The following is a 27674-nucleotide window of genomic DNA, read 5'->3' as shown; positions in this document are numbered from 1 at the left end:
AGCAAGACCCCACCATTGTTGGAAATCACGTGTGTTTTCCCTTTGTGGCCCACAGGGGCCGTCCTGCTGCTGTGTGTGTCCACCTTTGGTCTGTGCTGAGTGCTGAGTTCTTTATTCTTCACCAAGCAAAGCAGGTGCAGCTTTTAGTGAGTTGAGGAGACCCCTGACCCTGGAGCTAAAAATATGGTTAAGATTAGTTGGCTATCCCACTCCTGAAGAAAGAAAGTAGTAAGATACATGTTATAAGCAAAGGTAATGTATTTTGGCTTCCACTTGACTAAGTTAGCTTTTGGACCCCATGTGCCTGGCGTCACAAATGTAAGAAACCATCTTATTCTACAGGGAAACCCTCCTCCCCTCATAAGCCTCCAGTTTGAACAAAACATGGAGTGAGTGCTGTGGCCACACAGGCAGACCAGTGTCCCCTCGTGAGGGAAGAGAGGCCAAGGAGATTTCCTGCCTTGGAGAGGGCAGGTGAAGCTTGACAGGCTGGGAGGTGGAGTCTGCTCTGGCCAGGAGAGCACCTGCAGGTGAACCAAAGGGTTGGGGTGGGAGAGGGGTGTTTGCAGGGAGCAACCTCGGGGGTCTGATGCTGGAGGAGGGGCTGGTAGGGAAAGGGGTAGAGCAGCTGGGAGCAGGGAGCCGAGCCAGGAGCCAGGAAGGGTGTGAGCCTCAGAAACCCCTCTAGGCCTTGACCTATTATGTGGCTTGGACCTCCTTGCTGAAGGCTGATCTGGGAACCTGGCCATCGTCTGCTTCCCCAGGAGAGCTGCCGAAGAGGGGTGGGACAGGAGGAGAAGGCGTCCGGACCAGCAGGCAGCCTCTGTGCTCCCAGAGGCACTGAGTGGTGGTGGAAGGATTCAGAGGTGCCTCTGCAGTGGACCTTTATACTGACTACAGGTTGGAGAGCAAAAAGCTGAATCAACTCAGGACCTGGAAAGGATTGGCAAAGGCCACGCAGAGGCACTCCCCGCGCAGAAGGCGCCTGGCCTAGCGGATAACTGCTCATCAGCAGGCTTCTGCAGCAAGGGGCTGCCTCAGCTTGTGCTGTTAAGCAGCTGTGACTTGTCATCCTGCAGCCAGTATTTGAGATGGCGCAGTAAAGCCTGGCCTTGGCTGGCTCTGGGGACCTGTGGGCTCGTCAAGGGGGGACAGCGCTGCTGTCTGAGCCGAGGGGGAGCCCAAGAACCAGGTAACAGACGCATGGAGCTTAGCAAGGGTTTCAGAATCCCTCTCCTCCTGTTCTAAACACAGGACAAGCACAGAAATACAAGGGAAAACAATCACTCGTGGTGCTATTTAAGCTCAGGATTTGGGCTGCTTCAGTCTCTTTCTTTGTGATGTAGTTTTTAGTGGTGGATGTCATGCCAGGTATTTATTGGGTCATCTGCTCCTGTCATAACTGCATTTTGATGTATTGGGGTTCCAAAAACACCACCCCAAAGAAAGCACTTTGGCCTGCGGAGTCCTTTGATCTGGAGGAGACCAGAAGGCCTCAGAGCAGCTGCAGAGCCCGGTTTCCCTGGCCTCTCCTGCCCGCCCACCTCCTCCCACCCTTCGGCCTCTCCCAAAGTGAGACTCTGAAACCAGAATTCCTCCTCCTGGGGCAGGTTTTAGAAGAATCCCCTTGCCCCAAAGCCAGCCCTAAAACCTGAAACTGTCCTCTCCTAGGCTGTGAAGCCAGTCTCTGAGCTCCCTTGTTTGATTGCAGTCAGATCCCCATTCCAGACAGGGCCTTTTCTCACAGCCGGCAGGAAGGAATGCTGCAGAGAGAGGCCTGGGAGAATGTGAGCCGACAGGCCTTGCTGGGTCTCCTCCTCGTCCATTGCTGTTACCACTGGCCCACACGTCCTTTGTCCAGTCACATTTCTGCACAGTTGTCCCTGAGTCATTAAACCCAAGCATGAAAAAGAGACTTTGCCCTGTGTCTTTGGGCATTTGTTCTGAAGGCTCCTGTGTCCTATATAGCTATGATGAAGTACATGCATTGCACTTTCCTCTTGTTAACCTAAGATTGATTGATTGATTGATTTGAAAGAGAAAGAGGGAGAGACAGCGAGAGAGAGAACGAGAGATTTGCCATCTGCTGGTTCACACCCCAGATGGCTGCAACAGCTAGGTCTGGGCCAGGCTGAAGCCAGGAGCCAGAAGCTTCTTCCAGGTCTCTCACATGAGTAGCAGAAGCTCATGCACCTGAGCCATCTTACACTGCCTTTCCCAGGCCATTCACAGGGAGCTGGATCAGAAGTGGAGCAGCCAGGACACGAACTGGTGCTCATATGGGATGCTGGCACCACAGACTGCGGCTTTACCCACTACATACACCACAGCACCGGCCCTGTTAAACTATCTTTTGTTACACAAGTGTCAGCTGCGACCCTTAACAGGTTTCTGATTACACTGAATTCTTGGATCGCAATTTATACAGCAGATCACCAGTTGTGGGATATTTGGGTTCATTCTTATGTGGGTGTGATCATAAATAAGGTAATGATGTTTGTGAAGGCAACTTTCCTGTATGAGTATATATATATGTATTTCCTAAGAATAATACTCCACAGTAAAATTACATGGTCCAAAGATACAAGCATCCTTTTTAGAAAAAATGAATACGGAGTCCCATACAGCTCCCATTTCTTGCCTCCTTCCCACTTTTGTTTATTATGGCTGTTCTCTGCCAGTAGCTTCCTCTTCTGTTTAAAGAGGGAAATGCTTTGATGGAATCAGCAGTATTCCCCTTTTGGACCATGGGAATTTCTTGTGAGACTAGGATTCTGACCACTGGATCCTACTGAAAAAAATACTTATTAAGCCTCCACTAGGTACCAGAAGATGTCGACGCAAGGAAGCTGGAGTTATTGGATATTCACCTAAAGTCCTTCCCCACCTCACAAAACTGCCAGTCCCTGCCCCAGGCAGCCATGCGTCCCCTGCCCTGGAAGCACCTGAGAGCACCAGGCAACCCGTAGCCTTTCAGGGTGTGTTAAGAGGCCGCAGGAGGGCCACATGGGGATGTGTGCAAAATATTAGGACCACACATTTCATGCTAAAGGTTGCTCATGGTCTTGCGTTGCATATCAAAGCCATTGTCTTCATCCGGTTTGTGTTGCTATGATAATACCCAAGGCTGGGCAAGTTAACAATGAAAAAGAAGCTTATTTAAGTCACGGTTCTGAAGGGAGTCCATGAGCATGGCAGAGGCATCTGCTGGGTCCTGGCAGGGCAGGGTGCACCACAGGGTGGGACAGAGCAAGCCTGCCAGAGGAAACTCGCTCTTACAGTGGAGATGACCCTGCCGTAACCCACGAATCCACTAGACCCAGTCGCGTCTGCCCACCTGGTCCCAATTCATCATGCTTCACGGAGCAGACTTCACTTGAGCAGGAGCTCGGGTGGGGACATGGAAACCCCAGCAGTCTCCTGCCATTATGTTGTACTGTGGGGCAGGGCTGGTTTAGACCCCTGTGTTGAGGGCAGCTGTGTTGGATAACCTGCCCACCAGGTGCCTGTAATCAGAGAAGGACCTCCCCCCACCCCCTACCCTGGCCCAAACAGACCAGAGACTGAGAGAGGGGAAATTGGGGAGAGTCTAGAACAGATGGAGCTAAGGCACAGCTTGAGGCCATCACTCCTGTTTAACTTGTCATCAGCAATTAAAGGGAAGGGTTCTCTTGCAGGCATACAAGTCTCTAACTTTTGCCCGGACCCTCCCTCAAGCAGAGGTTGAGGACATTCTGTTCATTAGAACGCAGTCACCCTTGAACTACAAAGGCCAAAAGGGGTATTCCAAAACACGGGGCTCCACAGGATCCTGTTCTCACTAACTTCTGGGAGGACTTAAGTCTTTGAAAACAAAGTGTAGATTTTATTGTCTTCGTGGGCTATAGTGTAGTTTTCTCAGCTTTAAAATATTGTTTAAAAACTAAATCTTTTAATCAATTTGCATCCTTCCATGTTGTGGATTTAAATATTGACTTTTTTCTTCTTCTTTCTTTTTCAGCTGTTTGGGGCAACTTCGTTAATATGAGGTAATTGTTTTTAATTACTTGTGTGCTGTGATAGGGCTTTATAGACACATTGTAGTTGTTACCTATCTGCCATGGGTGTCATGGGTTAATTGAATACTTTAGAAATGAAACTGAATTTTGTACCCTTCAAGCATCTGGGCCGTTTCTCTTCGCCTGTGGGTATTACAAAGAATCACCTGATTTTCACATTTACCCAGATGTGAAGAAATGGCTTGTCCTCCAGCATGCCCACGACCTCCCCTTCCCTAGAGAGGGCTGACCCTGGCCTTCACGCCACTCAGAGGTCTGTGGGCGTTGCTAGGTGGCTTGGGAAAGAACACAGCTGTTGCTTCTGCAAAGCCTTTTCAGAAGGGAGCTGTCTTGGGAAATCAGGCTGGTCTTGGCCCCAGGGAGCTAACTAGAGTTACTATTCCTTATCTGAAGTTTGGAATGGGAAGTGATTTGGATTTTGAATTTTTTGTTAAATTTTGGAATAGTTGCATGTACATAATGATATGTCTTGGAGAGGGGACTCAAGTGTAAGTACGATATTCATTGATATTTCCCATACACCATAGACACATAGCTGGGCAATTTTATACAGTACTTCAGTGCACCTGTGCTTTGACTATGCCAGTCACATGAGATCAGATGTGGAATTTTCCACTTGTGGCACCGTGTCAGCACCCAGAAAGTTTTGGATTTGGGGGCATTTTGGATTTAGGATTTTCAGACGAGGGGTGCTCAACCTGTATGATGTGGAGGCTGAGGCCACCTGTCTATCCTAGGGTAGTCTTAGGGAGCCTCTGCTCTGAGGGTGAATGATTTCTTCTTAAGAGGGCAAGAGGCACACTTGTCTCGGTAAAATCCTTCTGTTCACCAAATTGAAAAATAGCCTTTTGTTTTTTTAATCAACAAAAGGTAATGAGCATTTACCATAAAATGCTGTTGCCATTGTCAGCACGTTTTTTCACGTAAGGAAGAATGCGGTCCCCTGTGTTGTTTCTTGACACTGCCACAGGAAAGAAGAGCACTCAGGACTGTGACGATGAAGTCGGCATTAGGACTGCAGTGCCCTGTGCAGGGTTCAGGGGCGAAAGGTTGCCGGCCCCAGGAGGCTTTTCCTGTGGGGTTGGCTTTGCAAGGTGGGTGGGGTGGTGTTGATCCGATTCCTGCCGCCAGGGCTCCTGTGTCATCTGACAAAGCCTGCTGTGTGTGGCTAGGTGGGGTGCTCAGATCCCATTTGAAGGAGCTCTGTGTTTTTTTCTTGGAAGTACTCCATTTTGCATCAAATCCCTGGGAAGGCCCAGCGGACAAACATGTACTCCTATGGAAACACTTCCTGCTTGTCCTTAAAAATCCCGTATTGGAGGCAACATGGGAAGGAGATTGTTTTAGTTTCATAGAAATAATCCATTAGATAGTACAGTTGGCCCTCCACATCCCTGGATTCAGCCAGGTGCAGATCAAAAACAGGGTTAAGTCTGAACTAAATATGTACCGAGTAAATCTTACAGCGTGCCAACTGTTTACATAGCAGGTACACTGTGTTAGATATTATAAGTCATGTAGAGGCCTATGGGAGGATGTGCACAAGGTCTGTGCAAATATTGTACCATTTTATGTTAAGGACGTGAACACCCACAGATTTTCGTATCAGTGGGGTGTGGGCTCTAGATCCAATCCCCTCAGATACTGGGCTTGCTCATCGATGGGTTCAGGAGATTTGCTCCCCTCTGGAGGAAGTGACATGTACTTGAGCAGGATGAGGAGCTGGCCGGTAGCGTTTGTGTCATGATAATTCTATCAGAAGCAAATCTTGAAGTCACGGAGCCTTTCAGTTGATCTCAGTTTTATAGCTTTCTACTCAACAGGTCTATCCAGGAAACCAGTGAACTAAAAATTGAAAGCAAGATTGAAGAGGTTAGTCTCTCTCCATGTTCTCTTGTATTGGTGAATTTCTCCATTTCCCTTTGTCTGCTGTGCGGGTGTCTTTGTTTTGGTAGCTTACTGCTGGTGTGTGATTTCAAAGCCATCTAAAATTGTACTTTATTCACGAGGAGTCTCTCTGTTATCCTGTAGATGCAGTTGCTTTGTTACCACTTGTCTATTTTTGTAAAAGTGCGATGTGTTAAATTCTGCCTTCAGGGCAGAAAAAATTTAGACTTCTACATGAGAGGTGGAACGAATACCAGCCCCCACTTACTTTGGCAGGTGCTAAAAGGAAGAAGTGACCCCATACCAGATATAAGGACTTGGGAAATATAAAAAGCACCTGTGTGCACAGATCGGGGAGTCACGCACCCACCTAACTAAAAGCTGATACACCTCCTCTTTTAAAATAATTACAATAGCTGGAGTGTGGGAGGGGATGGGAGGATCTGACCTCATGGAGAAGCCCTCAGGTCAGTCTCTGCCCAAGCTCCACACATGGGTGTGCGTTCACTGTCAGCCTGCGGTTTGTGTGCTGGTAACATGGAAATCAGTGCAGAAACTTGGGCTGCCCTTAGGGCACTCTTCTTCCTGAAAAGAGACGGACACTGATGATCTGTCCATTTTGAACCTGGAGCACCTTGCATTCTTCCTAGTGAGGAGGGTAACGAGGAGGTGACTGTGACGTAAGAGATCCAGCATGCGGTTTACCTGTTTAATTCTAGCGTGGCGATTGTCTTCATTTCAGATTAGAAGCAAATTTGTAGAAGAAATTAAAAGCTGTTTCACATTTTGTCATGCTTATCTGAAATGTCAGAATGGGGTAAAAGTGGTAGAAGACTGTTTTTGTTTTATTTATTTATTTATTTATTTATTACTTTTATTCCAGATTGTTGAACCACTAAGAGAGAAGATCAGAGATTTGGAGAAGAGGTATGTGTTCTTTTGGTTTTGAGTTGAGGAAAAATGTTTCTATCTTAGTTGTGTGGTAGGGAAAGTTCAGTATCTGATACAAGTTCGTATCCACTGAATAATGAACTCTGTACCGTGAGAAATGGAAGGCAGCCTTCAGACAGGGGACCTGTCCATGAGAGGGTAAAACTGTATGAATACAGTGTTTTAGAGTCTTTTTTTTCCCCTTTGAGGGTCTGTTTCTGATAAAAGCCATGGCTTCTGTCCAGAAAGAAAAGATACTTATTTACTTACTTAATTCATATTTTCAGAAAAGCTTCCTGAAGCCTAAATGTAAAATCTATGTTTAAAGTCTTCCTGGAGTGAACATTTAGCCTAGCAGTGAGACACCACTTAAGTGGCCCACGGACCGTAACTGAGTACCAGTACCTGGGTTTGTTTTTTTGTTTGTTTGTTTTCGCTTTTGCCTTTTTTTTTTTTTTTTTTTTTTTTTTTTTTTTTTGGTAAGGTTGGTTTATTTATTTGAAAGGCAGAGTGACAGAAAGGGACACACACACAGAAAGAGAGAGATCTTCCCAGATGCTCACAACAGCCAGGGTTGGGGCACACCAACACCAGGAGACCAGAACTCCATCCTGGTTTCCCACGTAGGTGGCAGGGAGCCAAGCCCTTGCTCCCTCCCAGGCACATTGGTGAGGTAGGTAGCTGGTGATCTAGCCAGGCACTCCTGGATGGGAAGCAGGCGTCCCAAGCGGTGGCCCTGTCCACTGGGCCACAGCATCTACCCAGAGTAGCTAGGTTGTATACCTGGTTTTGGTTCCTGATTCTAGCTTCCCAGTAATGCAGACCTGGGAGGCAAAAGTAATTGGTGGCTCAAGTAATTGGGTTCCTGCCGCCCACATGGGAGACCTGGACTGAATTCTTCATTCCCAGCTTCTGGCTTCTGGCCCTCCAGCTATCTGGGGAGTGAAGCAGTCGATAGGAGCTCTCTCCTCCTCTCTCTCCCTCACAAAACAGAAAAAGCGTCCTTCTTCTCTGTCAGTTTGATTTCTACAAACCAGGACAAAACTAAACCAAGGCCCACATTAAGCATTGTCACTTTTCTCCCCATCTGAGCATAAACCCTAGTAGTGAGCACCCTGGAAGGAGAAGGGATCTGGTTGTGTATGAGCGCCCCGTGGGTAACCTCTTGTGAGTAGCTTCAGTGAGGGGTCGGGTGGTGCCTGGCATATACTGGTAAGTCTAGCAGAATTGAGAGCAGAGACGTCTGGAGGGCGGAGACACCACACACGGGTGGGCACTGTGAGAGGGCACGGATGTGGGGGCTGATCTGTCGTGCTCAGTCCTTTTCTGCTGTCATCCCCAGTGTGCATCAGGAGGCCTGTTAGTCAGCCTTCCATGACGCTCACTAAAACACCTGGGAGGAGCTTCTTGGGAAGGAAGGGGTTATTTGGGCTGAGAGTTCAGAGGTCACACAGCACAGTTCAGGGTCAGGCAGCAGGTGGAACAGGTGTAAAGGAATGACCACCCGGTGAGTGAGCCGGGAAGCACAGAGAGCAGCTGGACTGAACACGGCTTACCTAACTGATCCCCAGGTGAGAACGCCCTCCTGGCCCCCATGACCAGATGCAGCCCCCATGCTAACTCATCAGCCATTAGCATTCATCCCTGAACTGTTATCATGTGACTGGGGTTTAGAGCCTAATGAACTTAGGAAGCCAAGTCCAGGTCAAGTGGCTGAGAAGGAAAAAGTGTGCCGTATGACAGACATGTTTATCTGAATCCTATTCCAAAGTAAATTCCTCCTCCTCACTGTTTGGCTTGGGGGGGTTCCCCGGGCACGTGACCTGTTGCACAGACACTCTCTCTGTCACTCTCGCTCCTAGAAATGTTTGCATCACTGGCACCAGGATTTTTCCTTTGAGTGTATGTATGTGAGAAACTTCATACATTTGGAGTAACAGTTGAATCTTGAAATTTTAAAAAGAAAACTGGAAACATTTCATTGGGGTGAAGTAATTCGTTTTCTTTTCTTGGGATGAGTTTGGGTGGTACGAGTCTATTTCTGTGAGTCCTTCAGTTAAGTCCAGACCAAAAGGAAGAAATAAAGAGCAGTGTTTCTTTGATTTTTCATTAAAAGATCAAAGGGGACGAGAGTGGAGAAGACTCATCCAACAAAACGTGCTTGTTCATTTCCTTATCTTCCGCGGGGCGCTCAGGTCAGCCTTCATTTCCACTCGTACTGGAGTGAAAGCTGGCAGTTATTCTAGCAGATTGCCTTAGTAATGCGAGGTTGTTTGTGTTTTAAATTCTTCTTGCCATGACTTTTTACAAATTATACTTCTGGTAACATTTCATTGAAAAGGAGCCAGAAATTCTGCCTTTGATAAGGCTATATAATTTGATATTTTTTTTTTAAAAAAGATTGATTTATTTGAAAGAGTTACAGAGAGGCAGAGGCAGAGTGAGAGAGAGAGAGAGAGAGAGAGAGAGAGAGGTTGTCCATCTGCTGGTTCACTCCCCAAATGGCCACAACAACCAGAGCTGGACCAATCCGAAGCCAGGAGCCAGGAGCTTCTTCCGCATCTCCCACGCGGGTGTAGGGGCCTAAGGACTTGGCCATCTTCTACTGCTTTCCCAGACCAAAGCAGAGAGCTGGATCAGAAGTGGAGCAGCCGGAACTCGAACTGACACCCATATGGGATACTGGCACTGCAGAAGCAACTTTACCTGCTACACCACAGCAGCAGCCTCCTAATTTGAGATATTTTAAAGGAAGCTTTAAAAAAAAAACAAACAAACAAACAAAAAAAACTAGTTTATGCTAAGAAAACCCACTGTTTTATGTTGGTTTACAAAAAAAAAAAGAAAAAAAAAATCTACCCAGACACAATCATTTTCTTTAGACAATAATATTCATGTTTTTAATTTTTAGACTATTTTTTATTTATTGGAGAAGTGGTGAGAGACCACAGACAGAGAGCGAGCGCCCATCCACTGGTTTACTCACCAAATTCAAACAGTGGCAGAGACTGGAGACAGGTGCTGGGAATGCAATCCAGGTCTCCAGCATGGGTGACAGGAGTGGCAGCATGGGTGGCAGTTACTGGAGCGGTTATCACTGCCTCCCTAGGTCTGCATGGTAGGAAGCTGGAGGCGAGAACGAGCCAGGAACTGAACTCAGGCAGTCCACATGGGACATGGGCATCTTCACTGCCAGGGTAACCATCGCTCCTATTTTATCTTTTGGGGAAAAAAAATGAATTAATTACGTAACTTCCCTGGGACTTACAAACAGGATCTCTTAAAATATGAGGATTAGGCGATTCCCTTTGACACTTAGATGGTGTTCTTTCTGCTTTCAAGCGACAGGAGAAGCACAAGTAAGAATTTAATCTGAAGAATTTACTAGTAGCTCTCTCTTCTCAAGCAGTGGGAGCTGCCTGTAAAATAGAGCAGAGGGTTAGCATTTGACCCTTGGGGCTGAGGGTTGGTTCTTCGTGGTTCTAAATGCTTGTGTTCTGCAGGCTGGTGGGCGGGTCAGGTGGAGGAGCCTGTGACAGAGGTCACACAGAGGCTTTGTGGTGGGAATGGATGCAATCCCGTAGGATGCTCACTCAGGTCCCTCACATGAAATGGACAGTATTGCCTCTATCCCAAGCACATCTTCCCGCGTACTTTACATCTCTAGGTTACTCACACAATGTAAGTGCCATGTAAATAGATTTTATCCTGTGTTGAGGCAATAATGACAAGCCAAAAAGCCTGTACATGGTCGACAGAGATGTAACTTTTTTTTTCTGGATATTTTGGATCCACAGTTGCTTAAATCCATGGATCCAGAACCCGTGATTTGGAGGCCTGATTATATGCCATTGGTTTAGTCGCCTCCATGTCTTTGTGTTTTGAATGGATGGCAACTCAAGATGATATTTTAGGTTCCAAGTAAGCCTCCTTCTTACTGGCTGTCCTGCTAAACAGTAAGGTTAGAGTCTAGAATCGCATAAAGTAATTAGTGAAGGTTTAATTTGGGGAGGAGGTGAGAAAAGAGAAGATCCCCTTTCTGTTTCATTCTCCATTCTGAACTACTAGCCTGACACTCAGGAATGAGAGCTTCATGGGGCAGGATTTCCTTCAGCCTCTATCACTGTATTCCAGTGGCTGCATAGAACATGTCCCTGAGTCAATTGTCCCTGTACAGTGAGTCAGATTTTCACCCCCTTCTGCCTCTCCACAGCCTACTACCCACTGCCCAGCCCTGAGTAAGCACAGCAGGTGCGCGGGGGCACTGAGTGGCCACCTGCAGGTGCAGCCCACACCACAGAAGTTTAATAATAAATTAACCATGCATATGAAATCTAAAACCTGTCCCTACATTTTGAAGAAAAACAAAGCAGAAAACCAACTGTTTCATCTTTTAAACAAAATGTTTCAGACATGGTGGAGGTATTTTTGAGTCCATCTTATCTATACAAGTCACTGAGCTTTCGCTCTGTCTTACGGAGTAAAGACAACCACCCATCCTTTTCTTCCTTGTAGAAATAGCATTCCAAGTTTCACTTCTGGCTTCCAGACTGGGACTACACTCAGCCCTGTGTCCGTGACTCCCACATCTGCAGGTTCAAACAACCTCACAAGATATCTGGTGGGAAAAGTTCCCTTTGTACTGAACATGTATAGACTTTGTTTTCTTGCCATTATTCCCTAAACACTACAGGATAACAACTACTTACAAAGCATTTGTGCTGTATTAGGTATTGTAAGTCATCTAGGACTGACTTAAAGAAATGAGAGGATGTCATTGTATAGAAGAGATTTGAGCCTCTGGTCTGTGGGGGACCTTAGAACCAACACCCTGCAGATACCAAGGGACAACTGTATTCTAAGCTAATCACTTGGAATAAAACTTGGTTTCTTGGCCAAACGGTTGTGCTCCTTCCTGGGCTGCCCATCACAGGATCAATTCGACCCTTCTATCTCATGTTCTGGTGCATAGCTGCAGTCCTATTCCCTGGGTATTTCAACTCATACAGATGGTAGAGAGCAAGCTCCCGTGGTGAGTGAGGGAACGGGCCTAGTCCAGGCCGGCGCCAGCCTGTCCTGCTAGGGGACAGTGGAGTCATGGTGCTCAGGAGTGGCAGAGGGGAGGAGGGCGAGTTTCTGCTGTGCCATGTGACTGAGTATGGAGCTCAGCGAATGAGGCTGAAGATATGGGTATCACAAGCACAGGGGTGTGAGGGGGGCTTGTAGAGAGAGCTGAGTTTCACATTGTCCTCCCTCAGCTGAGTAATTGAGGAAGGGTATGGAATGAGCAGAAGTCTTTGGCAAACAAGGCATAGATCCCACTCCCCTGGGTCCTGCAGAGTCGCCAACTGAAGACAGCACTTGAACCTGCTCCCCAGCTGCATGGTTAATATTCGTTATGCACTCACTAGGGTCAGTGTGTCCTGGAGACAGGCTGTGCCAGGGCAGCCCTGTAGATAGGGAGCTGTAGTTACCTCTGCACCCAGCGGGGTCACAGAGCTAACAAGGGGACAACCAGGCTCTCACCCCACCCTCCCATCTGCCAACCTCTGGTTTTCTTGTCTATAAGAACAACTTGACCTTTTGAGAACCTGGAAATTTTTAATGGGATAGTTTGTCTACATTATAAAGAAGGGCACCGATTTAAGCAGCCCTACACACTCCGCATGTGAGGAACACCTGTCCAGGCCACCCATCTAATGACTTGTCATATTCTGTTTCATTCAGCAGCCATAAAGGAAATGCACTTTGTGTCCCAGCTCTGGGCTTGTTCTGGGGACAGAGAACCCATGAGGACTATGCCACCTGGCCTAGCACCTCTCTAGTGAAAATAATAACCATGAAGCTGATCGTCTGGATTTTACATGAAGCACTTCTGTTACTAACTGAATCATTTCAAGAATGCAGTTTCCAATCTATATTCATTACCCCTCTCTGAGCATTTTGTATGCCCATGTGCTTCTCTGCTCCTGGAACCTCTGCATGGGGTGGGGACCTATGGCCCCTTTAGGGGAGCAAGAGGGTATCAAAAGATAAGATGAAAATAAGAAAGAATCAGAATAGCCCATGCTGGACAGCAGGTGCTGCTGCCAGGGACGCTGGTCAGGAAAGGGAGGCTGGATTTGTGACTGCCCAGAACAGGACGCAAAGCTTTGTGAGTCTCCCCTCCAACCTTGGGAGGCACCGACTCTTGCCCTGGACCGTGACCACATGCAGCTGCCTTCTTCCGTGCTTCGTGCAGCTTCTTGGGAATGCTGCCACCTCCCATATTTTGTGTCTCTAACTGGATTGGGAAGAGGTTGTGCCTCCTCTGCCCTAGCAGCTTCCAGTAGCTCCTTAAACTTTCACTTCTCAAGGATGGACTCAAAACATGTTCTCAGCTTGATTGCAAGCAAGGAGCACGTCAGATATTTCTTGATTCCAGCTAGACAGTGAGTCCTTGGGTCCTCGGGGCTCGTTTGTGGTAGAAAGAAGGGGCAAACAATAGCAGTTCCTCAGTCTGGCCTTGGCTTTGATGGTGGGGGGGGGGAGAATTTGCAACGTGAGATGATTGACTTTCTTCTTTTCAATCTCTCCATGTTACACAGCTTCACCCAGAAATACCCACCAGTAAAGTTTTTATCAGAAAAGGATCGCAAAAGAATTTTGGTAAGTTTGCTCACCTGATTGGTATTTACAGTATAAAGAAACTTGATTTTTAAAATTGAGAGTTAACTGACATAACCATGGAACTCGCATATACACTTCTGAGTTTGTACACTTAAGGGGTTTATGGTGTATACGCAGAGTTGTGCAGCACCACCACATTATGATTTCACACTGTTTATCACCCCAAAAAGAAACCTGCACCGTTAGCAGTCACTCTCTCTTCCTAGCGGAATTCCTCTGGGCAACCACTGAAACCACGTTCTGCCTGTACGCATTTGCTTTTGTGCTCACTTGGTATGGGTGAAAGGATGTAAAATGCGCCACACTGTAGCGTGAATCAGGCCTTCATCTCTGCGTGTGTCTGCACAGTACTGCATTGTATGGGCAGACTGCGTCCTATTCATCTGTTTCTCCGGCACTGCACATTTGCAGTTAGTGATCTTCTGATGCCATCGTGAGTAATGGTGCTGTGAACACATGGGTATTAGCATTTATGTGAGCATGGTTTTTCAGTTCTGGATATTTGTAGGGGTGGAATGACTGGATAATATGGAAACTGTATGTGTAACTTTTGGAGGAAGTGTGATACCATTTTCCACTATGGTGGTTTTTAACCTTTGTGGTTCACACGCCACTTTGATGAATACCCTGGGTGCTTTCTTGGCTAATAGCCAACTTGTTGAAGGTCACCACAAACTTACCAGCTCAAGAATTCTATTTCCCTATTGTGTAGCACAGTGAGTCCAAAGAGATTGAACGTTTCTATTTTTTTTTTTTTTAAGATTTTATTTATTTATTTGAGAGGTAGAACTACAGACAAGAGAAAGGGAGAGCCAGAAAGAAAAGTCTTCCATCCACTGGTTCACTCCCCAGATGGCCACAAGCTGAGCCAATCCGAAGCCAAGAGCCCGGAGTTTTTTTCCAGGTCTCCCACACGGGTGCAGGGACCCATGTACTTAAGCCATCTTCCACTGCTTTCCCAGGCCATTAACAGAAGCTGGATCAGAAGAGGAGAAGCCAGGGCAGGAACTGGTGCACATATGGGATGCCAGCACCAAAAATGAAGGCTCAGCCCATCACAGTGCTGGACCTGAACCTTTGTACTTTTTTTCAAATAACTTTATTGAGATATACCTCACATACTGTGTAGCTCACCCTTAAAAGTCTAGAATTCAGTGGTTTGTGGTATGTTCAGAGTTATGCAATGATCACCACATCCAATTTTGAAGTCTCAGAGAAACTATGTACCCATTAGTATCTCTTTTCTGCCAGTATCCTACACTGCAAACCATAGTCAACCACTAATCAGTCTACTTTCTGTCTGCATAGATTTGCCAAAGCAGGATATTTCATAAAAATGGAATAATGCAGTGTTTGTCCTTTTGTGATTGGCTTCTTTACTTAGCAGAATGTTCTCAGGGTTCATTCATGTCATACTTTGTATCAGTCTTTATATATTTAGCTACCAAATTGTACATCGTGTGACTATACCACATTTGATTTGCACATGTATTATCTCCTATGGAAACTGCTTAGCTTTTGAGGATCTAGCAGCCGTTTGCCAAAGTAGCTGCATCATTTTACATTTCAACCAACTATGCGTGTGGCTTCCAATGTTTGTGCATGCTGTACACTATTTACTTGTTATTGTGTCTTTTTGACCATAGCCCCCCTTTTTTTTAAATTTTTATTTAATAAATTTAAATTTCCAAAGTACAGCTTTTGGATTACAGTGGCTCTCCCCCACCCCATAACTTCCCTCCCACCCACAACCCTCCCACCTCCCGCTCCCTCTCCCATTCCATTCACATCAAGATTCATTTTCAATTATCTTTATATACAGAAGATCAATTTAGTATATATTAAGTAAAGATTTCAACAGTTTGCACCCACACAGAAACACAAAATGTAAAGTACTGTTTGAGTACTAGTTATAGCATTAATTCACATTGTACAACACATTAAGGACAGAGATCCTACATGGGGAGTAAGTGCACAATGACTCCTGTTGTTGACTTAACAAATTGACACTCTTGTTTATGGCGTCATAATCACCTGAGGCTCTTGTCATGAGTTGCCAAGGCTATGGAAGCCTTTTGAGTTCACCAACTCTGATCTTATTTAGACAAGGTCATAGTTAAAGTGGAAGTTCTCTCCTCCCTTCAGAGAAAGGTACCTTCTCTGATGGCCTGTTCTTTCTGCTGGGATCTCACTCACAGAGATCTTTCATTTAGGTTTTTTTTTTTTTTTTTTTTTTTTTTTTTTTTTTTTTTTTTCCCCAGAGTGTCTTGGCTTTCCATGCCTGAAATACTCTCATGGGCTTTTTAGCCAGATCCAAATGCCTTAAGGGCTGATTCTGAGGCCAGAGTGCTGTTTAGGACATCTGCCATTCTGAGTCTGCTGTGTATCCTGCTTCCCATGTTGGATCGTTCTCTCCTTTTTAATTCTATCAGTTAGTATTAGCAGACACTAGTCTTGTTTATGTGACCCCTTTGAGTCTTAATCCTATCATTATGATCAGTTGTGAACTGAAACTGATCACTTGGACTAGTGAGATGGCATTGGTACATGCCACCTTGATGGGACTGAATTGGAATCCCCTGGCACATTTCTAACTCCACCATTTGGGGCAAGTCCGATTGAGCATGTCCCAAATTATGCATCTCCTCCCTCTCTTATTCCCACTCTTATATTTAACAGGGATCACTTTTCAGTTAAATTTAAACACTAAGAATAATTGTGTGTTAATTAAAGAGTTCAACCATTAGTATTAAGTAGAACAAAAAAAAAGTACTAAAAGGGATAAAGTATTAAGTTGTTCATCAACAGTCAGGACAAGGGCTGTTTCTCATAGTGTCGATTTCACTTCAACAGGTTTCCTTTTTGGTGCTCAGTTAGTTGTCACCAGTCAGGGAGAACATATGATATTTGTCCATTTGGGACTGGCTTATTTCACCCACCATCATGGTTTCCAGATTCCTCTATTTTGTTACAAATTTGACGGATTTCATTTTTTTTTTTTTTTACTGCTGTATAGTATTCAATAGAGTACATATCCCATAATTTCTTTATCCATTCTACTGTTGATGGGCATTTAGATTGATTCCAGGTCTTAGCTATTGTGAATTGAGCTGCAATAAACATTAAGGTGCAGACAGCTATTTTATTTACCAATTTAATTTCGTTTGGGTAAATTCCAAGAAGTGGGATGGCTGGGTTGTATGGTAGGGTTATATTCAGGTTTCTGAGGAATCTCCAAACTGTCTTCCATAGTGGCCTTACCAGTTTGCATTTCCACCAACAGTGGGTTAGTGTCCTTTTTTCCCCACATCCTTGCCAGCATCTGTTGTTGGTAGATTTCTGGATGTGAGCCATTCTCACTGGGGTGAGGTGAAACCTCATTGTGGTTTTGATTTGCATTTCCCTGATTGCTAGTGATCTTGAACATTTTTTCATGTGTCTGTTGGCCATTTGGATTTCCTCTTTTGAAAAATGTCTATTGAAGTCCTTGGCCCATCTCTTAAGTGGGTTGTTTGTTTTGATGTTGTGGAGTTTCTTGACCTCTTTGTAGATTCTGTTTATTAATCCTTTATCGGTTGCATAGTTTGCAAATATTTTTTCCCATTCTGTTGGTTGCCTCTTCACTTTCCTGACTGTTTCTTTTGCAGTACAGAAACTTCTCAATTTGGTGTAATCCCTATTGTTAATTTTGGCTTTGACTGCCGATGGCTCCGGGGTCTTTTCCAAGAAGTCTTTGCCTGTGCCTATATCTTGCAGGGTTTCTCCAATGTTCTCTAATAATTTGTTAGTGTCGGGTCATAGATTTAAGTCTTTAATCCATGTTGAGTGGATTTAGGGGTCTTGCTTCATGATTCAGCACATGGAAATCCAGTTTTCCCAGCACCATTTATTGAATAGACTGTCCTTGCTCCAGGAATTGGTTTTAGATCCTTGATCAAATATAAGTTGGCTATAGATGTTTGGATTGATTTCTGGTGTTTCTATTCTGTTCCATTGGTCTATCCATCTGTTTCTGTACCAGTACTATGCTGTTTTGATTATAACTGCCCTGTAGTATTTGACCATAGCCCCTTAACAGATGTGAGGTGATACCTTTTTGTGGATTTGACACTTGCCTGATAGCTAATGATGCTGAGCATCCTTTCAAGGACTTATTGATCATTTCTGTGTCTTTGGAGAAATTTCTATTCAGATACCTAGCCCATTTTGTAATTGGATTATTTTCCCATTTTTTTTATTGGGCAGTTATAAGAGTTCTTTACCAAATATATGATTTGCTTTTTTTTTTTTTTTTTTTTTTTTTTTTGCCCATTCTGTGTGTTGTCTTTCTCTCTCTTTTCTTTCTTTTTTAAATTGAGAGGTATATAGAGGAAGCTCTTATCTTGTTCTCTCCCACAGGCCTGCTTTGGCTGGGGCTAGGCTGAGGCCAAAGCTGGGAGCTGGGGACTCAGGCAAGGCCTCCCACCTGGGTGGGAGAGACCCGGTCTCTCGAGCCATTCGGCTGTCTCCCATGGTCTGCATGAGCAGGAAGGTGGAGTCAGTACACACAGGCACTCCAGTGTCGGGGCAGTATCTTAACTCCCAGGTCAATGCCCACCTCATGTCTTCTCACTTTCTCCATTGTGTTCTGTGAAGTGGAAATGTTTTTCACGTTCATAATGTCTGGTTTCTGCCCTTGATTGCTGGTTCTTTACCCGTCATGTTTCAGAAGCAGTTTCCTAATGTAAAGTGACAAATGTTTACTGTTTTTTCCTAAAAGTGTCATAGATTTCCTCCTTAAATTTAGGTCTTTGATCCATTTTGAGTGATTTTTAATTACGGCGTTAGGTAGGGGTACTTCCTTCTTTTGTGTACGGCTGCCTAGCTGTCCAGCACAATTTTCTAAAATGACTACTCACTGCCCATTGAATTGTCATGGCACTCTTGTTGAGAATCGCTTGACCACTGATGTATTTACTTCCAGCAGCAGTACCCATATTCTATTTTTCCCATGTTTCTTTTTTGAAGTAAAATTTATAATGAAGCATATAAATTCAGTAAGTTCTGACCAATGGGTAATCCTCATACTCCTTCCCAGTCAATCCCTAACACCACCCAAGGCAACTATTATTACACTTGTTATCCTCTCATAGATTGATTTTGCCTATTCAGAATTTCATACAAATGGTGTTGTAACAATGAAACCAGCTCAGCATGCTTTTGTGATTTATACATACTTTGCCATCCCAAGTTGTTTTGGCTATCAGCAGATCATCCCTTTTTATTGCTGAATAATATTCAACTGTACGGATATGTTATACAGCTTGATTATTTATCCCACTAATGGACATCTGAGCTATTTCTAGTTTTTGGTTATTACTGTGTTGGTAGAGGAATTCATTTCTCCTGTGTAAATATAGAGGATTGGATCTGCTAGCTTATAGAGTAGATGTATGTTTGTTTTTATAAGAAATTGCCATGATGAAGAGGTTTAACATGATCAAGTTCTCCCAGTAACTTAAAAGAGTAAGTCTGAGTATGACCTTTTATTTCTCAGAAGAAACTTGATTACCTTGACAGGATCAACCAGCCTTCTTCTGTTTGTATTCTACTCCTAGGTTTTTCATTTCTTTGTAAGTGTCTGGATTCTCTTTTCCATGAAGTCTGAGGATACATATGTTCAAAGGTTTCACGCAGCTTTTTACACATGCCCCAGTACTTTCTCATTTAACTGTGGCTGTTGCCCTGGGTTTAGGCTTCAAAACCACAACTCATTACCATCCTGTCTTGATTTTTTGTTCTTTAATTTTCCCTTCCAGGCTTCCTTTTGGGCTTGGTATGTGGGGTTCATAAATTTTCCACTTTTGGTGGATGATGTAGATCTTCATCTCATGTTGGCAATCCCTATGGTTTACTTTTTCATTTAGAAAAAAAAAAAAAAAACAATAAAACCATCACTTCTGCTGGGCTCTCAGGACTTCAGGAAATGGGGGGGGGGGGTGAATCTTGGCCTCTTTGACGTGGGAGAGGTCTTTATACCTCTGCCTCTCAGTCAACCACCCAGGCCCCGCCATCTTGAAACCTCACCCACAAAACTGTGTAGCTTTGTTGCACATTTTGAAATTGGAGAGTGTCTTCCACCTGTGCTTTTCTTTTTGAAGATGATTTTGGTCTTGGTGGATTCCTTGCAATTCCCTGTGAACTTAAGGATTAGATTCTCCAAAGAAGCCAGTTGAGATTTTTGATAGACGCTGACCTGAATCTGCATCACTGTCTTAACAACACTAAGTCTTTGGATCCATGAACATGGGATGTCTTTCCATTTTCTGTGTCTTCATTTGTGTCTTTCAACTTTGTGTGTGCATGTGTGTGTGTGTGTGTGTGTGAGTGATTTTTCAGAGTGCAAGTTTTACACTCCTTTTCTTAAATTTATTCTAAAGTTTGTTATTCTTTTTGCTGATATCATAAATAAAATTATTTTGCTTTTTTTTTAATTTTTAGACTATATATTGTAAGTATATAGAAATACAATTGAATTTTGTTTCATATTGGAACCTTACCAAACTTAGCAGTTTAGTTCTAATAGTTTTAATTAGATTCTTTCAGGCTTTCTAAATACAAGATCATATCCTCTGCAATTTTTTTAAATTTTACTTAAGGTATACAAATTTCATATATTTTAATATATACAGATTTAGAAACAGTATGTATGCTGTTAAAATTATTACCTTATATAATTTTATGACTGGCAAATAAGCTGAGACAATAAAGGAGAACGTGAATGTATTTATAGAATTTGTTACATTGACCTTTTGATTTACCCTATATGAATTTTTTCATTTGTTCCTGCAAGTTTGAGTTAATTTCTCATTTCATTTCTTGATATGAGACAGCTTTGTCCCTGCCTACCCTTTTTGTGCTATTATTGTTATGTATATTTGTATATATTATAGGACTAATAATATAATTATATCTATCATATATACATATACAGTTTTCTATAATTGTGTATTTTTGAGTGTATGGTGAAGCACACATAGAAATTTATTAACCATTTTAAGGCATAAAGTTTTACAGCTTTAAGTACATTCATAGTGTTGTACTATACAATTTGTCTTTAAATCAGTGAAGAGTAGGAAGGAAAAACACACATTATGAGGGCAATTCAAAAAGTTGCAGAAGACCAGTTCAAAAAAGTTTTAAGTCCCTGCATAGTTTTTTATAATAATACTCATTTCCATGAACATTTTGAAGACTTCATATATGTGGATTTCAGAAATTTTTTGGCAGCAAAGTAAACTTATCTTTTTAATTCTGCGAACTTACCCTCATGTGCTGTCTTGTATAATTACCCCATTACCTAATTGGTCGCTTCCACCACTGCCGCTTTTCCCCCTATGGATTCTAGTTGTTGTCTAGGATCACTTGCTTTTAGTTTGAAGAATGTTCCTTTGGTATTTTTTATATGGTAGTTCTGCTAGCAATGAATTATCTTATTATTTGTTTATCTAACAAAAGAAAAAGTAGGAAAGTTCAAGCATAAGGGCGATTGTTGCGGTGGATTTGTTCTGAGAGGAGGAGTGTGGTGGGGGCAAGAGGTGCCCAGTCACCACACAGACCACAGGAGTCGGGTGAAAGTGGGCCAGAGGCGAGCAGCCCGCAGACTTGTTTATTTCAGTTGGTACAGCGGCTTAAATAGCCAAGGCAGCCAATCCGGTCAAGGGGCGTTTTATGCCCTAACCAATCACAGCCTGTTGCCAGGCAGGCTCTGTTTCCAGGTGGTTTCTCAGGGGGTTTCCAAAGCCACTCCTGAGTAACTGACACTCGCTTGCCAGCGGCCATTTTGGTATGGCCTTCTCATTCCACCACATTTCCCCCTTTTTGTTTATTTTTGAGCAATGGGCGATTACTTTTGCCCTTATTTTTGAAAGGCGTTTTGGTTGTATATGTAGTATTCTGTTTTTTATGATTTATTTATTTATTTGAAAAGCAGAGTTACAGAGAGATCTTCCATCCATTGATTCACTCCTCAGATGGCCACAACAATCAAGGTTAGGCCAGAATGAAGCCAGAAGCCAGGAGCTTTATCCAGGTCTCAGACTCACATGAGGGGCAGGGGTCCAGACATGCAGGCCATAAGCAGGGAGCTGGACTGGAAGTGGAGCAGCCAGGACACAAACTGGCACCCATATGGGATGCTGGCATCACGAGTGGTGGCTCTACTCGCCTATGTCACAACTTGGAGTTGTCATCCACTGCTTTCTCCATTATCTGTTACAGTAGTCGATTATTAATCAGATTGGGATTCCCTTGTATGTGACACATCATTTATCTTTTTCTGTTGAGTTAATTTCCTTGGGCTACTGTCATAATCACCACCAACTTGGGGGCTTAAGAAAGAAGCAGAAATTTACTCTTTCGTAGTTCTAGAAGCTGCAAGTCTGAAATCAAGGTGTTGTGAGAGCCTGCTGTCTCTGAAGGTTGTAGGGAAGCATCTGTTCCATGCTTTGTCCTGGCATCTGGTGTTGCCAGCGGTCCTTGGCATTCCTCGCCTTGAGAGGCATCGTTGCAGTCCCTGATCTGTTATCAGATGGGTCCTGTGTGTCTCATATTGGGTTAAGGGCCCACCCTAATCCAGTATGAGCTTATCTTCAGCAGCCACAGCCCCAGTGGCAGTATTTCCACTAAGGGCCCATTCTGAAGCTCCCGGAAGGATGTGTGTTTTGCAGGACAGTGTTTAGTCCAGTGCAGCTCCTTTCAAGAGCTTTGTCTTTGGTTATTAGCGTTTTAGTACACGTATCTCTGCGTGTATTTCCGTTTTAGGCTATGCTGCTTGCAGTTCAGTGACCTTGCTGAATGCCGTTCATCAGTTCTGGGGGGTTTGCAGGCTTTATTTCTTTGAATATATTCTGTCCCTTTCTCCCTCCTTCCTGAAAGTCCCACTGAGTGAGTGCATGTTGGTGCACTTACTGATGTCCTGTATTCTCTGAGGCCCTGTTATTGCCTAAACAGCACAGAGTAACAGGGTCACATACGGCATTTGCATATGCATAGGAGAAATCTTGAGGCGATGTAAAGTACACAGGCAGATGTGCATAGATTGTGTGTAAATAATACACCAGTTTTTTAAAAAGGGATTTATTTATTTGAAAGTCAGAGTCACAGAGACAGGAGAGACAGAGAGAAAGCTTCTGTGTATTGTTTCACTTGCCAAATGGCCACAATGACCGGGATGGGCCAGGCCAAAGCCAGGAACCAAGAGCTTTTTCTGATGTGGGTGGCCGGGGCCCAGGCCATCTTCCACTGCTTTCCCAGGCACATTAGCAGGGAACTGATTGGAAGTAGAGGAGCTGGGACTTGAACCAGTGCCCATATGGGATGCTGGCTCTGTAGACAGTGGCTTACCTGCCGCACCACAGTGCTGGGCCCCAGTAGTACACCATTTTATATAAAGAAGTTGAGCATCTGTGGGGGTCCTGGACCAGTTCTCTGTGGATATTGAGCAATGACTATATTTGTAGCAATTCTGAACACTGGCTCCACCCCCTAGTCCCAGATTTGTTTTATTTTTGTTTGCCTGTTTGTTTAGTGACTGTGTTGGTTTATTTCAGTGAGGTCAGTTTCCCCCACATCCTGAACTGCTAAGGTCTGGGCTGTAGCCTTGGCCTCAGCTCCGGGGCTGACCGTGTTTCTTACAGGTTCCTGTGGACTTTCTCTTTCCCTGAGTCCTGGCTAAGCTGTCTGCCTTGTGTGATATCACACTCAGGATTTGGCTTTGGCAGTGCCAACTGATGGCTTTACTCTTTCAGCAGTGCTCCGGGTATAAACTGTTCCACAGATCCAGCTTAATTCCGGCTCTTTTGCAGTCCAGTTTCTTCTTATGCCAGGAGGCTCGTAATTGCCCCATTTCCTTGGTTCCTTCTGTTAAATAGGGTTTGGCATGTTTGCTTTCAGAGCTACTGCCTCTTTTTTTGACTGTTTACTGCTGAAGTCTCGATTGTTTTTGAGAACGCCCTTGTGCTTGAACTTGCCTGCTCTCTCTTTGAAAGAGAGTCAGCTGCTTTGGGGAGCACTCTGGAGCTCTCTGTGTGGGTGAGCTCTGTCTTCAGGGGATGGTCTGTGAGGCTGCTCTGGAGATGGGGCTGAAGGGACTGCTCTGCGTCACAGCAGGGTGCAGGCAGGAGCAGCAGCCCTCATCTTCTTGGGCCTGGACTCCAGCTGCTGTGAGCAAGCAAGGGGGATTGGAATCCTGTGTTTCTTAGCCCTCCCCATCCCCCATCCAGGACATGCTGCTGACCCGCCCTTATTGGTGAGATAGCTTATCTTTTTTTTTTTTTTTTTTTTAAATTTGACAGGCAGAGTTAGACAGTGAGAGAGAGAGAGACAGAGAGAAAGGTCCTTCCATTGGTTCACCCCCCAAATGGCTGCTACAGCCAGTGCTGCGCCAGTCCGAAGCCAGGAGCCAGGTGCTTCTCCTGGTCTCCCATGTGGGTGCAGGGCCCAAGCACTTGGGCCATCCTCCACTGCCTTCCCGGACCACAGCAGAGAGCTGGACTGGAAGAGGAGCAACCGGGACTAGAACCCGGTGCCCATATGGGATGCCGGCGCTGCAGGCGGAGGATTAACCAAGTGAGCCACGGCGCCAGCCCAAGATAGCTTATCTTTTGACTGGGAACACTCATACACTGAGCCCACTCACCTACTCTGAACTGAGGGGTGGGGAAGGAAGAGGAGGGAGCCACGGCTCAAGTATTACACTCGGTCTTCTTACTCCATTGTAGATTGTGCTGAAATTGCTACTTCATTCACCGTACATGCTTAGGACAATTTCTAGAGACGTTTTGGTTTTTCAAATTATTTTATTTATATGAGAGGCTGGTTCACTCTCCCAATGCCCACAATGGCCAGAACTGGGTCAGGCTGAATCTGGGAACTGGAAACTCAATTCAGGAGTGTCCATGGGTGGCAGGGACCCAACTCTGTGAGCCGTCACTGCTGCCTCCAGGGTGCGTGCTGGGGGAAGCTGGAGTCAGCATTTGGAGGCAGGTATTAGACCATGGTCCCCTATACCGGATGTAGGCATCTTTACCAGCTTCTAAACCACTAGGCCAAATGCCTGCCCCCAATTTCCAGACTCTTAGTCATTTTATTTATATTTTTTTTAGTAATTTCTCCCAGTTGTGATATTGTTGGAGAACAGGCTTGTGGAGCACCTCACACTGCTGTTCCACAGAAGTATTTTTATCTGTGACCTTGATACACAAATGATTAATACGCAAATTCATTTTTGTTGTACGTTTTACCCATCATCTAGGCTGTAGCAATGTGCATCCCAAAGGGCAGAACCTGACTTAACTCCTGAAGCAAGATTAGCCTGTTCACTCACGTAATTTCTTCTAGAAGTCGCAGGCCCACCTTTCAGGGTTATTTCCATCACTTCTGGGATATGTGTGCATTTGAGAGTGAATTTATAAGTCATACATTAGTGTCCCAAGGAACAACGCTAATTTTCCTTATCAGACTGACCCCACAATCTGATGGTCTTGTCTCGGTCTGTTTTGTGCTGCTGTAACAGAATACCCCAGTCTGTGCACTTTACTGTGATCTCAGACTTAGGCTCTCGTGGTTCTGGTGACTGGGAGGCCTAAGATCAGGGCTCTCCTGTCTTACGAGGGCCTTCATGCTGCGTCCTGCAGTGGCAGAAGGGCGGAGAAAGGGCAAGAGAGAGACAAAAGGGGCCACACTGGTCCCTTTATAGGGATACCGTTCCTGTGGTTATGAACCTGCTTCCAAGATGACGGCGTTAATCTGTTCATGAGGGCAGCACCCTCATGCCATAATCCCCTCTCTTTAGGCTCCACCTCCCAACGCTGTTGCCTTGGAGATTAAATTTCTAGCACAAGATTTTGGAGGGCCACATTCAAACTCCAGCAACACCGGTAGATGAACCCTGCTCAGTGGGGCCAGAGTTGCTGTTTCCATGTGGGCTGGTCTTCCTGTCAATGTTGAGTATTGCAGAATTAACTTCACTTTACGCAGCATCACCACAAATGGACCTAGCATTTCCCACTCATCTGTTCTCTCATAGGATAAACAGTCTCAGAGTCACCTGATGTATGAGTCTCACCTACTGGTGCTAAAATCTAAAGGCTTTTCAGTGATCGTTGAAGCCTTAGAACAAAGAAGAATTTTGTTGGGAAATATATTCCTTTTGGTAATTGGCTGAGTGGCACAAGTGTGAATGCTGACCTTGAGCTGCATCACTTAAGCCACCCCCAAGAGCAAGAAATGCAAGCACACTGAGTTGAGCTCCTACATTGCACAGCCGTGCTGACCTGCCTATGTTCTAAGCATTTCCAAGAAAGGGGTATTACGTCTTTTCTCCTGATGTCCTTCAGGAATTAGCTCCATGTTACTTAGAGAGGTGGTACTTGACCTTGGTGGTTAGTGTTCCCGAGGAAACTTTCTAAAGTCTGTACTTCTGGTTTTCTTTCCATTTGAAATATTTGCCTGATTGGCTGAGAGTGCTGAGGAAAAAAATTATAACTGTCCAGTTATGTTCCATAGATCTGCTAGGTATTCTCAGTAGACGAGAATTGCTCAAGAAAAACAATTCCAGTGCATTTAGGTCAAGGTTAAGGTGCTTCCTACAGTTATTTTAATTTTTAAAAACTTTTTTTGAAAGGCAGAGAAACACAGACACCGAGATTTCCCATCTGCTGGCTTACTTCCCAAATGTCCACAATGCTGGAGCTGGGTCAGGCCAAAGCCAGGAGCTGGGGACTCTCCTCGGAGTCTCCCGTGTGGGTGGTGTGGACCCAGGGACTTAAACTGTCACCACTGCCTTCCACTGCAGGAAGCAGGAATTAGGAACAGAGCTGGGACTTGAACTCCAGCACTCTGCTATAGGAGGCAGGCATCTCAGTCAGCATCTTAACTGCTACCCAGATGTCTGACCCTTCCGGCAATCTTGTGTCACCACTAAAGCTATTGAAATGTTGGAGATGAGGGTGTGCAGTCCAGCACATTACACTCCCGCTAAGCTCTGAGCTGTCAGCAAGGTATTTTGGGTGCAGAGATAATGTTAGATTACCAAGGAATATCTTAACTGGGGGAACATTTACATATGAATATGTAGATTGCATTAAAAGAGGTTCAATTTATTTTAAATGGTTGTAATATTTCTGATTTAAAAACATCCTAGAATGCTTGGGAAAGTGCAATAGAATGAAGATAAAATGGAGTCTCAGCCCGTGAATTAAGTACTAGTAGCTAAATTTGAAATTCAATTACTTTTTTAGAGAATCTTTTTCATGGTCATTGTATAGGTGTGCATGTAGAATGGAGCTATGTGTTCAGTTTCAGTTGCATTAACAAAGTCCCTGGAGCTGGGTACTTTATAGAGAAAAGAGATGTATTTAGCTCACAGTTTGGTAGGCTGAAAGTCCAAGATTGTGCAACACCATTGGTTTGGCCTCTGGCAAGGCAAGGACCACATGGCAGATGGCATCACAGCAGCACTGCTTGCAAGAGGGATCACATGTCAAGACACGAAGCAGGAAAATGGGGAGGGGCCTGGCTTGCTCTTTTGTAAGAGTCTCTGGTGAGAACTAACTGGGGTCCCGAGGAGAACTGCATCAGTGCCTCCCTCTTGGAGGACAGCATCCCTAATTACCTAAGTCCCTCCTCTTAAAGTTCCTGCTGCCTCCCAGCATCATCCCTGGTGAGGGCCAGGCTTCCTGCACATAAACTCTTGGGGGCACAAAATGGTATCTAAACCATAGTCGTGGGAGGGCTGAAGCTAAAACAAACCAGACAAATTGACAGGTAGTAGAGACAGCATGTGGTTCGGAAGACTGTAGGCTTATTCTGTCCCAAGGAATGATCTGAGGATCTCTGTCGAAAACTCATCTTCTCCGGTGTCAGTTTCTCAGCTCTGAAGCAGAGGGGATTCAGAAAGTGGGGCTGTGAGCCACGCTAACAGAAAGCTGCTGAGTACCGGGATGTCTGCTCTCCAAATTCCAATTTAAACCTTTATGTTAGTGTTTTCCCCAGAGCACGTGTAAGTACCTAGCTTGTGGTTGCGAAGTGGGTGTTCACAGGAATGGCTTAGCATTGACTGTGCCCAAGATGTCGCTCCATGAAGTTGGC

General features: G+C 44.7%; 1 protein-coding gene across 2 annotated transcripts in view; it reads left to right on the top strand.

Annotated features, from left to right (window-relative positions):
* UXS1 (UDP-glucuronate decarboxylase 1) overlaps positions 1–27674 on the top strand; it is a 101827-nt gene that overhangs the window by 30341 nt on the left and 43812 nt on the right. The window contains exons 2-5 of one of the 2 annotated variants that reach the window (XM_062210044.1): positions 4001–4028; positions 5882–5930; positions 6829–6872; positions 13463–13523. In XM_062210044.1, coding sequence (XP_062066028.1) covers positions 4001–4028; positions 5882–5930; positions 6829–6872; positions 13463–13523 — 182 coding nt within the window. Of the gene's footprint in view, positions 1–4000; positions 4029–5866; positions 5931–6828; positions 6873–13462; positions 13524–27674 lie in introns of both variants that reach the window. The other variant, XM_062210043.1, reaches the window with a different exon arrangement.

Source organism: Lepus europaeus, chromosome 13 (assembly GCF_033115175.1).
Source record: "Lepus europaeus isolate LE1 chromosome 13, mLepTim1.pri, whole genome shotgun sequence".
NCBI lineage: Eukaryota > Metazoa > Chordata > Mammalia > Lagomorpha > Leporidae > Lepus > Lepus europaeus.
Note: the sequence above shows the minus strand (reverse complement) of the source record. Positions and strands in the feature narration are given on the sequence as shown.